The sequence below is a fragment of the Amblyraja radiata genome, chromosome 5, assembly GCF_010909765.2.
Source record: "Amblyraja radiata isolate CabotCenter1 chromosome 5, sAmbRad1.1.pri, whole genome shotgun sequence".
Taxonomy (NCBI): Eukaryota; Metazoa; Chordata; class Chondrichthyes; order Rajiformes; family Rajidae; genus Amblyraja; species Amblyraja radiata.
The window spans coordinates 88,763,866-88,778,556 of record NC_045960.1 but is presented as its reverse complement, the minus strand read 5'-3'; the positions used below and the strand labels follow the sequence as shown (position 1 = coordinate 88,778,556).

Here is a 14,691-nt window from a genome sequence, read left to right as displayed (position 1 = left end):
GCTTTGGCTTGAAGTTGAATTGCACTATTTACTGCAAATGGTGGCTTGGGAGCTTTGGCTTGAAGTCTAAAAAAAATCACCATTCTCTCTGCTGCACCTGCTGGAGGGAGGGGGAGGGACTATAAAACAAGGAAGTGGTGTGCCTCACTCATTCTCTGCAAGATGGATGAAGCCAAGGGTCAAGTCTCTATTAGCTCTGAATAAAACTGAACAAATGTCTACACAACTGTGAGTACCCTTAATGTGGTTTGAAAATTAAAATATGGTTTGTTTGAAGTAAAAGGCACTACCTGCAAATGGTTGTTCGGGTGCTTTGGCTTGAAGTTGAAAGGCACTACTTACTGTAAATGGTGGCTTGGGTGCTTTGACTTGAAGTTGAAAGGCACTACTTACTGCAAATGGTGTTTGGGTGTCTTGGCTTGAAGTTGAAAGGCACTAATTACTGCAAATGGTGGGAGGTGATTGGGCCTGAAGTTGAAAGGCATTAATTACTGCAAATGGTGGTGGGTGATTTGGCTTGAAGTTGAAAGGCACTACTTACTGCAAATGGTGGCATGAAGTTGAAAGGCACTACTTACTGAAAATGATGGCTTGGGTGCTTTGGCTTGAAGTTGAATGGCACTACTTACTTGAAATGATGGCTTGGGTGATTTGGCTTGAAGTTGAAAGGCACATCTTACTGCAAATGGTGGCTTCGGTGCTTTGGCTTGAAGTTGAATGGCACTACTTACTGCAAATGGTGGCTTGGGTGCTTTGTTTGAAGTTGAAAGGCACTACTTACTGGAAATGATGGCTTGGGTGATTTGGCTTGAAGTTGAAAGGCACATTATACTGCAAATGGTGGCTTCGTTGCTTTGGCTTGAAGTTGAAATGCACTATTTACTGCAAAAGGTGGCTTGGGAGCTTTGGTTTAAAGTTGAAAGGCACTACTTATTGCAAATGGTGGCTTGGGAGCTTTGGCTTGAAGTTTAAAAAAATCACCATTCTCTCTGCTGCACCTGCTGGAGGGAGAGGGAGGAACTATAAAACCAGGAGGTGGTGTGCCTCACTCACTCTCTGCAAGATGGATAAAGCCAAGGGTCATGTCTCTCTGAGCTCTGAATAACACTGAACAAATGTCTACACAACTGTGAGTACCCTTAATGTTGTTTGAAAATGAAAATATGGTTAGTTTGACGTAAAATGCACTACCTGCAAATGGTTGTTTGGGTGCTTTGGCTTGAAGTTGAAAGGCACTACTTACTGCAAATGGTGGCTTGGGAGCTTTGGCTTGAAGTTGAAAGGCACTACTTACTGCACATGGTGGCATGGGTGCTTTGGCTTGAAGTTGAAAGGCACTACTTACTGTAAATGGTGGCGGGTGATTTGGCTTGAAGTTGAAAGGCATTTCTTACTGCAAATGGTGGCTTGGTTGCTTTGCCTTGAAGTTGAAAGGCACTACTTACTGCAAATGGTATCATGAAGTTGAAAGGCACTACTTACTGCAAATGGTGGCTTGGGTGCTTTGGCATGAAGTTGAAAGGCGCTACTTACTGCAAATGATGGCTTGGGTGCTTTGGCTTGAAGTTGAAAGGCACTACTTACTGCAAATGGTGGCTTGGGTGCTTTGGCTTGATGTTGAAAGGCACTACTTACTGCAAATGGTGGCTTGGGTGCTTTGGCTTATAGTTGAAAGGCACTTCTTACTGCAAATGGTGGCTTGGGTGCTTTGGCTTGAAGTTGAAAGGCACTACTTACTGCAAATGGTGGCTTGGGTGCTTTGGCTTGAAGTTGAAAGTCACTACTTACTGCAAATGGCGGCTTGGGTATTTTGGCTTGAAGTTAAAAGGCACTACTGCAAATGCACTTACTTCCTGTTTGCACTTTATATTGATTTAAGTTAAAATGCTACAACGTACGGTTGTGATTTTTGGCCATCTTACTCAGTCCCCCCTCCGCTGAGCAGGTGCAGAGAATTCTTCCCATCAATGAAAAATAAAAGTGTAATTAGTGTTTAAAAAATGTTGAGAATCTCTCTCCTGTCAATGATGCCCTGAAAGCCACACCTTTTCCGGTGGGAGGGGGAGGGGTTATAAAACCTGGAAGTGTGGGTGTGGCTCAGTCTTTGCATGATGGGGGAGGGAGAGGTCATGACTCTGTCTGAACTGTGAATCAACTGAACACACTGAATGTCTACTGTACTATGAGTTTGGTGTTTTGTGGGGTTTTATGGTGGTTTCACCCTGCATGAAATGGTATGAAGCTGCATTTGAATTTGGTGGCCTTCGACCCTGCTTGAAGTGTAATGAAACTGCACTTGAATTTGGCGGCCTTGCATCCTGCTTGAAGTGGTATGAAACTGCACTTGAATTTGGTGGCCTTGGATCCAGCTTGAAGTGGTATGAAACTGCACTTGTATTCGGTGGCCTTGCACCCTGCTTGAAGTGGTTGGAAACTGCACTTGAATTCGGTGGCCTTGCACCCTGCTCATAGTGGTAAGAAACTGCACTTGAATTTGGTGGCCTTGCACCCTGCTTGAAATGGTAGGAACATGGATTTGAATTTGGTGGCCTAGCACCGTGCTTGAAATGGAATTTCAAGGAATAGTCATGAGTGTACTGCCAACCCACCAGCCGTGAGTTAGCTGCCAGCAGATCAGGCTTGAGGGACTGAGCTGCCACCCCAAGAACCCATACCAGCACTCCAGAAAGCCCCCCCACTGGCCACCAATATTTGAATTGGTGGAGAGGTGGAATATTGCGCCGGGGAACCAGCCCTCCCGTGTGAACATGGGACCCAACGGGTCCCACTTAGTCTAGTACTATTACTAAAACTCTCATCTTGACCACTTCTGGTCTGCGTTGTATTTAAATTTGTGCAAAAATGCTACCCTATATCGCTAGGATTTTTTCGCCACCTTACTCACCGTCCTCCTCTGCTCCAAGCCACCAAGTTTTGTTCGGATTGGTGAAATAATAGAAGAGATATGAAGATTTTAAAAACCGTGAGATCAGCAGATTGGACTTCTCGCCTGTCAGTCATCATAAAGGTAATGCCCCTTCCGGGCCGAGGAGAATAAAAGGCAGGGCATGAGTCAGTCAGCCGGAAGCCGTGAGAGTTGAGTCCAGAACTGTGAGTCCACCAGCCCGTTAGTGAGTGAACTGTGAGTCTACAAGCCGCGCTCAGTCCAGAGGCCGGACCCGAGTCCTGAAGTAGCACTCAGTCCAGAAGTCGGGCGTGAGTATAGTCAAGAGAGTTTTACTGTCATATGACCCGGATGTGTGTGTGTATGTGTGATGTGTGCGAGTCAGATGGAGGGTGCGTGTGTGTGTGAGAGCATGTGAGAGATGGAGGGTGTGTGTGTTTGTGCGTGAGTGAAATGGAGGGTGTGTGTGATGGAGTGTGTGTGTGAGTGATGGAGGGCGAGTGTGTGAGAGAGATGGGATGGTGTGTGTGTGATGGAGGGTGTGCGCGCGCGCGTGCATGTGTGTGTGAGAGAGATGGAGGGTGTGCGTGTGTGTGAGATGGAGGGTGTGCGTGTGTGTGTGATGGAGGGCGTGAGTGGGTGTGTGTGGAGGGCATGAGAGTGTGATGGAGGGCGTGAGAGTGTGAGTGTGTATGTGTGTGATGGAGGGTGTGTGTGTGTGTGTGTGAGATGGAGGGTGTGTGTGAGGAAATATTATATAAATAGAGCCGCTTGGATAGTGACTTTTATATAAGCTAGGTAATTTGCAAAAGAAAAGCTTGAGGTTTTCCTAGCGAAATAAAGTGCAAACAGACACATACACACAAGCAAAGATGAATCAAAACACGGAGGCCTGAACCTGCTTTGCTTAGGTTATTGATTTGAGGCAATTATAGCACTGGAGGAAATTGTATTTGATATGACTTTGTGTTGAAGAATGGATAGCTGAGTAAGGGGCCTCTTCTTAGACCAGAGGTCATCTGCTCTGTCTCTACGGCACATTTTTGAGCTCTGAATGTGACATAAAGGTGAAGAGTTATGGCGGGTTATGCTGAGTTTGAGACAGAATTCAAGGCTGAGAGATAATAGACTGTAGTTAGCCTTGGCTATGTAAAATTATAATGCGTGTGATAAGGAATAGGATGTGTGTGAAGGGGAGTAGTTACTTTGAGAAGAAAATAATTAGATTGATGGAGTTGTTTATAGAAATTCGAAGCAGATGGAATTCTGACGTAATGGTCCGAGTTGTACCTTGTAAGAACCTTGTGTTCTGCCTGGTACATGAGATTGGAAATCCTGCTTCCTGATAACAGGAAAGGCACCAAACACTTATTAAGTTGACAGATTTACGACCCATTTATGCTTGGCTGTTTGTCGGGTTGGAGGCAGGTGACTAGTGGGGTGCCTCAGGGATCTGTGTTGGGTCCTTTGTTGTTTGTCATGTACATCAATGATCTGGATGAAGGGGTGGTAAATTGGATTAGTAAGTATGCAGATGATACCAAGATAGGGGGTGTTGTGGATAATGAAGAGGATTTCCAAAGTCTACAGAGTGATTTAGGCCATTTGGAAAAATGGGCTGAAAGATGGCAGATGGAGTTTAATGCTGATAAATGTGAGGTGTTACACCTTGGCAGGACAAATCAAAATAGGACGTACATGATAAATGGTAGGGAATTGAAGAATACAGTTGAACAGAGGGATCTGGGAATAACCGTGCATAGTTCCTTGAAGGTGGAATCTCATATAGATAGGGTGGTAAAGAAAGCTTTTGGTATGCTAGCCTTTATAAATCAGAGCATTGAGTATAGAAGCTGGGATGTAATGTTAAAATTGTACAAGGCATTGGTGAGACCAAATCTGGAGTATGGTGTACAATTTTGGTCGCCCAATTATGGGAAGGATGTCAACAGAGTAGAGAGAGTGCAGAGGAGATTTACTGGAATGTTGCCTGGGTTTCAACAACTAAGTTACAGAGATAGGTTGAATAAGTTAGGTCTTTATTCTCTGGAGCGCAGAAGGTTGGGGGGGGGACTTGATAGAGGTCTTTAAAATGATGAGAGGGATAGACAGAGTTGATGTGATCAAGCTTTTCCCTTTGATAATAGGGAAGATTCAAACAAGAGGACATGACTTCAGAATTAAGGGACAGAAGTTTAGGGGTAACATGAGGGGGAACCTCTTTACTCAGAGAGTGGTAGCGGTGTGGAATGAGCTTCCAGTGGAAGTGGTGGCGGCAGGTTCGTTGGTATCATTTAAGAATAAATTGGATAGGCATATGGATGAGAAGGGAATGGAGGGTTATGGTATGAGTGCAGGCAGGTGGGACTAAGGGAAAAAAATTGTTTGGCGCGGACTTGTAGGGCCGAGATGGCCTGTTTCCGTGCTGTAATTGTTATATGGTTATATGGTTATGTGCGTTTTGAACTTAGAAACTGCAATTCAGCAAACTTATATAATTAATGTTTTAAAGACATAGGTAAAAGTATTTCAAACTGTGAAATCGTAGTAAAACAAATTATGAAATGTATTGTCTTAGTAGGAAGGTAAACTTTAGACTTGTAGAAATTGTTTAGATTTATAGAAATATCTTTCTTCTTGGTATGGGAAGTGTGTATGACTTGTGTGATCATTGGATGTATCTTATATTTTCAGGAGTGGTCTTTGATAAGTGAGCCTACTGGGGTTTTGCTGTTGAAATTAAATTATTCTAAAACAAAGTTATAAAGTTATACCACAGGCAAACGAAGGCTGTAATGAGGCCAGGGAAGGGGGATCATGTGACTGATGTTGTAAATCACCAGAAGGACTCAGATGATTGGTTACTAGCTTGCCATACCTTCTGTATCTGTAATGACTAATACCTATATAAATGCCATGAGTTTGTATCAAAGTTACTCCTCTCTGGACCCGCACCAGAGCATCAGCTCTGTGTTGGAAGGTTCAAGAGACTAGTCTCAGCTGAATAAAGAATTGATTTTAACAGCAACAAGTGTTTGAGTCAAGTTGACTTTAGATTGACAGAATAACTCAGTTTAACATGTGTGATGGAGGGTGTGTGTGTGATGGAGGGTGTGTGTGTGTGATGGAGGGTGTGTGTGTGTGATGGAGGGTGTGTGTGTGTGATGGAGGGTGTGAGTGTGATGGAGGGTGTGAGTGTGATGGAGGGTGTGAGTGATGGAGGGTGTGAGTGATGGAGGGTGTGAGTGATGGATGAGTCCACCAGCCGTGAGCGAGTGAACTGTGAGTCCGCCTGCCGTGAGTGACCGAACTGTGAGTCCACCAGCCGTGAGTGACCGGACTGTGAGTCCACCAGCCGTGAGTGACCGAACTGAGTCCACCAGCCGTGAGTGACCGAACTGTGAGTCCACCAGCCGTGAGTGACCGGACTGTGAGTCCACCAGCCGTGAGTGACCGAACTGAGTCCACCAGCCGTGAGTGACCGAACTGTGAGTCCACCAGCCGTGAGTGACCGAACTGTGAGTCCACCAACCGTGGGTGACCGAACTGGGACCACCAGCCGTGAGTGACCGAACTGTGAGTCCACCAGCCGTGAGTGAGTCCAAGAATCCATTCGGCCCACAAAGTCCATACTAGCCCTCTGGAAAACAGTCCCTTCGGCCCCCAACAGCCATACTAACGCTCCAGAAAGCCCCCCCCCCCCACTGGCCACCAATAAAGGAATTGGTGGGGAGGTGTAATATTGCGTTGGGGGACCAGCCTCCCGTGTGAGAATGTTAGTCTCATGAAGTATAAGATTCAAAGTCAGGTTGCAGCTTTATAGGACTGGTTAGGCTGCATTTGGACATTGTGTGCAGTTTTGGATACTCCATTACAGGAAGAATGTGGAGACTTTGGAGATGGTGCAGAATTCCAGGCACCCACCCATGTCGATGATCATATTCTAGGTTTACTAGAATGTTGCCTGGATTAGAGAGTATTGTCTACAAGGAGAGGTTGGAGAAACTTGGATTGTTCTCTCTCAAATCTGTTAAGGGGAAACTTGATAGATGTAAAATTGTGAGAGACAGAGATTGGATAGACAGACAGAACTTTCTCCCTCGCCCCCAAAGGTGGAAAGACTAGAGGGTATTGCTTTAAGGTGAGAGAGACAAATTTTGAAGGATGTACGGTCAAGTTTTGTTTTTACACATAGTGGGGAGTGCTTAGAACACTACCAGGGATGGGGCCAGATACAATTGTGGCATTGAAAATACTTTTGAGGCATATGGATATGCAGGGAAGAAAGGGAAATTGATCATGTGCAGGCAAAGGAGATTAGTTTAACCTGGCATCATGTCTGGCAGGACATTGTTGGACTGAAGGGCCTGTTCCTGTGCTGTTCTATGACATTACTTTGAGAAGGAAAATAAACCAAGAATACATCAGAGCATTCAACAAATAACGGCTTGTACTCGCTAGAATTTAGGAGATTGAGGGGGGATCTTATAGAAACTTACAAAATTCTTAAGGGGTTGGACAGGCTAGATGCAGGAAGATTGTTCCCGATGTTGGGGAAGTCCAGGACAAGGGGTCACAGCTTAAGGATAGAGGGGAAATCCTTTATGACCGAGATGAGAAAAATATTTTTCACACAGAGTGGTGAATCTCTGGAACTCTCTGCCACAGAAGGTAGTTGAGGCCAGTTCATTGGCTATATTTAAGAGGGAGTTAGATGTGGGCCTTGTGGCTAAAGGGATCAGGGAGTATGGAGAGAAGGCAGATACGGGATACCGAGTTGGATGATCAGCCATGATCATATTGAATGGCGGTGCAGGCTCGAAGGGCCGAATGGCCTACTCCTGCACCTATTTTCTATGTATGTAACTGTTTAGTGATAACATTTTGAGATTCAGTGATGATGTACATCATTGCAATCCTTCAATTCTTTGTCGCGATCTAGTTCAGTTTCTAGTAAATTGTTTACTGTTAACACCAAGATTGCATTATGATTTCCTATCATTTTTGCTGTAATTCACTGGGGGAGATTTTTTTTTTTTTTTTTTAAATAAACCTTTTGTGGGCAATTTGCATCCATACAAATGGTTGAAAAAATTGGTCTATTGAATTTAGATCAAACATTGTTTTGCATTTAAAAGCAGAAAACAATGAATAATTTCTCATCAAAATGCATCTTACCAAAAATTCACAATCGATTCTATTTGTTTTCACTTTTCCAAACCTTAATCAAAATTAAGGCAAATTAATGAAAGTTAGCACATGCAAGAGAAATGGCATTTGATGAGCTGTAGTAGGAACGCAAGAAGAGGATAGCAAATATCATACAATAAAGTGAGCAAAATTCAAGGTTATTGAATTTAAGGGGGGGCAGTTAGGGGACAGAAACCAACATACAATAGGGAATGTATTTTTTTCAGAATGTAAGAGAGAATAGCATTGTTCCCCAGCAAGCAGCATTTGGACAACTGGCTGTTTAGCTATTTATTAGATGACAAACAAGATTGTACAGACAATAAATTGGTGGCTTGCTATCTTGGCCATCTTACTCAGTCCCCCTCCAGCTGTCATGGCCAGAGGATCTTTCCCATCAATGAAAAATAAAAAAAACTTATTAATGTTTAAAAATTGTTGAGATTCTCTGTCCTGTCAATCACGTCATGAAGGCCACGCACCTTCCGATGGGAGGGGAAAGGACTATAAATGGAAGTGTGGACGTGCCTCAGTCTCTGCAAGATGGGGGAGCGAGAGGTCACGACTCTCAGTTTGAGCTGTGAATAACACTGAGCACATGTCTACTAAACCGTGAGTGTGGCTTTACTGACTGTGAGTGCCCTTAATGTGGTTTGAAAATGAAGTTTGAAAATGAAAATGTGGTTGGTTTGAAAATGAAAATATGGTTTGAAAATCTATATAATTAAAAGTCTAATCTTGACCGCTTCCGGTTTGCGCTGTATATTGATTTTAGAAAAAACGAATTTGGTGGCCTTGCACCCTGCTTGAAATGGCATGAAACTGCACTTGAATTTGGTGCCCTTGCACCCTGCTTGAAGTGGCATGAAACTGCACTTGAATGTGGTTGCCTTGCACCCTGCTTGAAGTGGTAGGAAACTGCACTTGAATTTGGTTGCCTTGCACCCTGCTTGAAATGGTAGGAAACTGCACTTGAATTTGGTGGCCTTGCACACTGCTTGAAATGGAATTGCAAGGAATAGTCGTGAGTCAACTGCCAGCCCACCAGCCATGAGTGAGTTGCCAGCACATTAGGCTTGAGTGACTGAGCTGCCAGCCCAAGAATCCATTTGGCCCACAATGTCCATACTAGCCATCTGGAAACCAGTCCCTTCAGCCAACAGGTCCCACTTAGTCTAGTATTTAATTGTTGGTTGACAAAAATACTCGAGAAGCTCAGCGAGTGAGGCAGCATCTATGGAGCGAAGGAATTGGCGACGTTTCGGGTCGAGACCCTTCTTCAGACTGATGTGGGGGAAGGGGGGGGGGGGAAGGAGAGAGGAGGAGAGCCTCTTCAAAGTAGACATACCTTGAGGAGATTTTGCAGTGGAGTAGACGAAACATATTTAATTGTACAATGTTTACTGTTTTCATTTAAAGCACATTCAATGTCAGCTGATACTTGCCTGCTTTTCTGAATAATGGTACTTGCAAAGACTTTTCCACAGGTGTTTATCTTCACTGAGCATGTGCAGAGTAGAGGTCACCTGCCCCAAGTTGATAATATCCAGGCCATCAGAAAACCTATGCAGAATACTTCTCTGCATATGAAGTGGAAGGTCGCTCAGTGTCACACTATTACCTATTCTCTGTATATACAACAAAAAGCATTTTGTGTTATTGGCTTGATCTAAATAGTACTCAAATATTCCAGAACAAAAAGATTCAAATTTTGCCAAAATGATAACACTTCTGTAATAGACAAAAATGTTGGAGAATCTCAGCGGTGAGGCAGCATCTATGGAGGGAAGGAATAGGTGACGTTTCGGGGCGAGACCATTCATCAGTCTGAAGAAGGGTATCGACCCAAAACGTCACCTATTCCTTCGCTCCATAGATGCTGCCTCACCCGCTGAGTTTCTCCAGCATTTCTGTCTACCTTCGATGTTTCCAGCATCTGCAGTTCTTTCTTAAACACTTCAGTAATAACTCCTCAGAAGAACATGCTTAAATTTGGAAAGTACTATCTAGCAATCCAGATAAAAGTGAACTTCTAAAACATACATTGCATATTTTCTCAGTTGCCTTTCCATCTTTACGGAAAGTAGCCAAGGTGCACAAGTCAGACAAGTTTAATCCAGAGAATCAACAGGTGGAAATATAGCTAGTCAGGGTTTCATTTTTTGTCAACTTTGTCGAGCTTTGGGGAAATATTCCTGCTACTCATGGCCTGTAAGAAGTGCTAGAATTAAATGGCAACTGTTTAGCTTCTTCTGTCCATCTAGATTCAAAAGTTCCAAGAAACTGCTTTCTTCATTAGAAATCACCACAGTCCCCTCAAGATTCTACAGTACAAACTGCCTCGTAAGAGCAAAACGGTTGCTTGTTCTCTCACAAGCAACAAGTAATGGTGGATTTGAGATTTACAAACACTGTTTAAATTTCATCCATCCTTTTTGGGATTTAAGATCCCCTTTTGTGCCCACCGTCCATTTACCTCCCCTCCCACCACAACTCTTCCTTCTCTTCACCACTTGTACTATCCCCACAGTCCCACCTCCAATTCTAACTCTGCATCTAAAGAGATCTGCATAAACAAAACCACTTTGGGAGATTTACCTCAGGAACAAAAATCTATTTTAGCAAAAGTCAACTATCATACACAATAGACAATGGGTGCAGGAGTTGGCCATTGGGCCCTTCGAGTCAGCACCGCCATTCAATGTGATAATGGCTGATCATCCCCAATCAGTACCCCGTTCCTGCCATCTCCCCATATCCCCGACTCCGCTATTTTTAAGAGCCCTATCTCTTGAAAGCATCCAGAGAACCTGCCTCCACCGTCCTCTGAGGCAGAGAATTTCACAGACTCACCACTCTCTGTGAGAAAAAGTGTTTCCTCGTCTCTGTTCTAAATGGCTTCGATCATTTTCGACACTACACTATCCAATACAACTTGGTGCACCAATACCTTTCACAAAGTAACATCTGAAATGTGCCAAACTGCTAATCAGATATTCCAGAGAAATATGTTTGGCAGATGGCATCTTTAACTAATTTATATACATTCATGATGCCATACTAATTACATTGTCACATTTTGTTCTTTAAATCAGGATTTCATGTTTGTAAGTGAGAATTATTGATGTACAGAGGGAACCAAGATGTACCTGGGGTCCAAGTCCATAACTTCCCAAAAGCAGCGACATTTAGATAGAGTGGTAAAGATGGTATGCTTGCCTTCACAAATCAGGGCATGGAGTAAAAGGGTCAGGAAGTCATGATGTAGCTTTATAGGACTTTGTCTATGCCGCATTTGGAGTATTGTGTGCACTTCTGCTCAAGTCATTACAGGGAGGATGTGGAAACTTTGGAAAGGATGCAACTGTAGTTTACCAGAATGCTGTCTGGATTAGGCTTAGCTACAGAGAGGGGTTGGACAGACTTGGATTGTTTTCTCGAGAACGGCCGAGGTTTCGGAGTGACCTAATAGAAGTATATAACATTTTGAGGTGCATAAGTTCTGACTGTCTACCCCATTTCGCAGGTTAGAAATATCAAATACATGTAGTCTTTGATTTAAGGTGACAGGGACAAAGTTTAAAGGAGATGTGCAGGATAAGTTTTTAAAAAAAATATTCATAGTGTGGAATACCAGGAATACACTGCTGGAGGAGACATACAATAGTGGCATTTAAGAGACTTTCGGATAGGTAAACATAGAAAATAGGTGCAGGAAGAGGCCATTTGGCCCTTCGAGTCAGCATCGCTCAATGAGGTACACGAGTATGGAGGGAAATACTGGATATTGATTACGTGCAGGCAGATAAGAGTTAATCTTGGCCTCAATTTTGGCACAGACATTGTTAACCCAAGAGCCTTGTGCTGCATGGCTCAGGTTTAGAACAGCAACAATTGAGCCATACAGGGTGTAACCACAATTAAACGTTCAAAAAAGAAAAATCATAATATACATTAAAAAAATCGTAGGGCATTATGGATAGGCCAATTTACACACGTCAATCACCTAAAATTACTTGATCAATAATGTTAAAGCAAAAATTTTTTAAATGGGTGACACCAATATTTTTTTAAATTATTCCTACCCTGGTAATCTTCAGATTATTTAGCTGGTGTTGCCAATTCAGAATTGTTTCCATTCGGTAAACCCAGATATTTATGTTTCCAACAAGGACACACCTTCCCACCTCACGAACCAGGATACAGAGTGCAGAACCCAGATCCTGGAGAAGGTTTTTGACTAGTCGAGGATTCTGTTGGTCCTCAATCACTGTAACAGAACAAGATGGCATGATTCAGTCCTTACACATTAATTGTAAAAAAGATACAAATAAGTGGAATGCATAGGCATACCAGAAATCCAAATTATCTTTTAGGCATTGGGTTTTGTTTGAAGTTATTGTGCAATTACAATGCAGTTTCTTATAATGTTACAGACAGAATTCAGTGAGTTTACAAAATGCAAGTTGCTCATGGGCCGAATAGCCTGTTCCAGTGCTGTTCTTGCTCCTGAACTTTAAATTCAACGGCCGCTTTCTGAAAAGATCAAGGCAGGGTATTTGAGCTTAATGAAAAGATACTTTCAAGAGTCATGTCAAAAGTGTTTAATTATTATATGTACCGACAATGGACCATTGAAATTCTCTGCTGCAGCTTAACAGGCCAGTAAGCACAATAACACAGATAACTCAAAAATACATTAAATTAATAACCACAAAAGAGCAACAAAAGAAGTGCAACCAAAAACAAACCCATAGAGGGTCATTTTTGCTGACATTAGTGTTTTGCAGTCTTCAAGAGCCTGATGGCTGCAAGGAAGAAGCTGTTCTTGAAACTGGTGGTTTTGGTTTCAAGCTCTTGTACCTTCTTCCCAATGCTAGAAGCAAAATGAGAGCATGCGCAGGGTGGTGAGGATCTTTGATGATATTGGCTGGCATTTTATGAGAGTGCCTCCTATAGATACCTTCAGTCCCTGTGATAGACCCAGCAGTCTGGTCTCCTTTGTTCTGTGGCATTCAAGGTGCCAAACCAGGCTATGATGTGAAGTTCGATGGAGTATTTGTTGTAATCCTTATAGCTGGAGAGGCACTCTTCAATCGAAGCCTACACATAGGAAGGAGCACAGCCAGGTGGTCTGATTTTCCAAAGTGAGGGTGAAGGATGGAACATCATGCTGAACTTTGATGACCATTTCCAAAGATGAGATGAAGATTCCAAACCCATTCAGCACTGAAATATGCTGACCAAGATGATCAATATCCCTCCAAATGTTTCCTATCTATATAGCTGCCCAAATAATGATAGATCTCTCCCTCCCATTTTGACCACTGCAAAAACAAAACCATTATGAGCCAACCACACAGGTGGGATTAGTGTAGATGGGCCACCTTGGTTGGCATGGGCTAGTTCAGCTGAAGAGCTTGTTTCTGTGCTGTATGACTATGACAATTGGAAGGAATCAAGTTAAACTACAAAATTATTGTTTAACAGCAAGTTATTCACAATAGCAGGAAACATCACATTTTATCACAGCCCAGATCTAATCATCTGTATTTAATTTGCATGCTGTGTACACTTTCCATTGTCTCAGGAAAGCAGCCAACATAATCAAGGACCATTTGCACAATGGGCAGAAACTACATAATCTTGAAAGCATGTACCACCAGATACAGAACAGCTTCTTCTCTGTTGCTTCTAGACAACTTCTGAACAGTTTTCTCATAAGTTCATGTATCATCTTGGTCTCCCAACCTACCACATTGCAACCCTTGCACTTTAAAAAAAATCTGCACATTCTCTCTAACTGTAACATCATTTCACTGTCACTGAGGCAAGGAGGCTAAACAGAGGAGGAGAGGAGTAAAAGGTACAGTCTGCTGTTTCTCGTGTGTGATTGTTGTGCGTTTTTTCCTCTTGGTTTTAGTGCAGTGAAGATGCAAAGTAAAATGGTGCAATCAGTCAAGGTACCGAGTATAGAAGTTGGAATGCTGCGTTACAGTTGTACAAGACTTGGATGAGGTCACATTTGGAGGATGTTGGTAAGATGGAAAGAGTGCAGAGGTTTACGAGGATGTTGCCAGGACCTGAGCGCCTGAGCTATAAGGAGAGGCTGCGCAAACTAGGACTAGCACAGAGCCTTTTACCCAGAGTAGTGGAACCAAGAAACACAGGAAATAGGTTTAATGGAGAGAGGAACATTTAATAGGCAGCTGAGGGACAACCTTTGCCACACAGAAGGTGGTAGGTATATGCGTCGAGCTGCCCGAGGAGGCAGTTGAGGTTGGTACGAGAACAACATTTAAAAGACATTTACATAGAAAGGAAAGGTTTAAAGGGATATGGGTCAAACACAGGCAGGAGGAACTCAAGTAGAAGGGACAACTTGGCCAGCATGGGCAAGAAGAGTCAAAGAGCCTGTTTTCGTGCTGTATGACACCATAAATCAAATAGTGAATGGACAGACAGCAAACGGTGTGGGACTAAGGAATGTCATGCTCCCCTTCACAGCTCAAGGAATAGGATATAAAAGCTGGGCGTTATGTTGCAAATTTCCAAAACAGTGGTCAGATTGCACAAATTATTGTGTATATTTTTTT

The 14,691-nt window shown here is 43.1% G+C and overlaps 1 protein-coding gene across 6 annotated transcripts in view; it reads right to left on the bottom strand.

Moving 5' to 3' along the window:
* fbxo25 (F-box protein 25) overlaps positions 1-14,691 on the bottom strand; it is a 44,992-nt gene that overhangs the window by 8,888 nt on the left and 21,413 nt on the right. For 3 of the 6 annotated variants that reach the window (XM_033021692.1, XM_033021687.1, XM_033021686.1), the window contains exons 6-7: positions 12,181-12,365; positions 9,541-9,723 (exon numbers count right to left, since the gene is read on the bottom strand). In XM_033021692.1, the coding sequence (XP_032877583.1) occupies positions 9,541-9,723; positions 12,181-12,365 (368 nt within the window). Of the gene's footprint in view, positions 1-9,540; positions 9,724-12,180; positions 12,366-14,691 lie in introns of those variants that run through there. The other 3 variants (XM_033021691.1, XM_033021690.1, XM_033021688.1) reach the window with 3 other exon arrangements.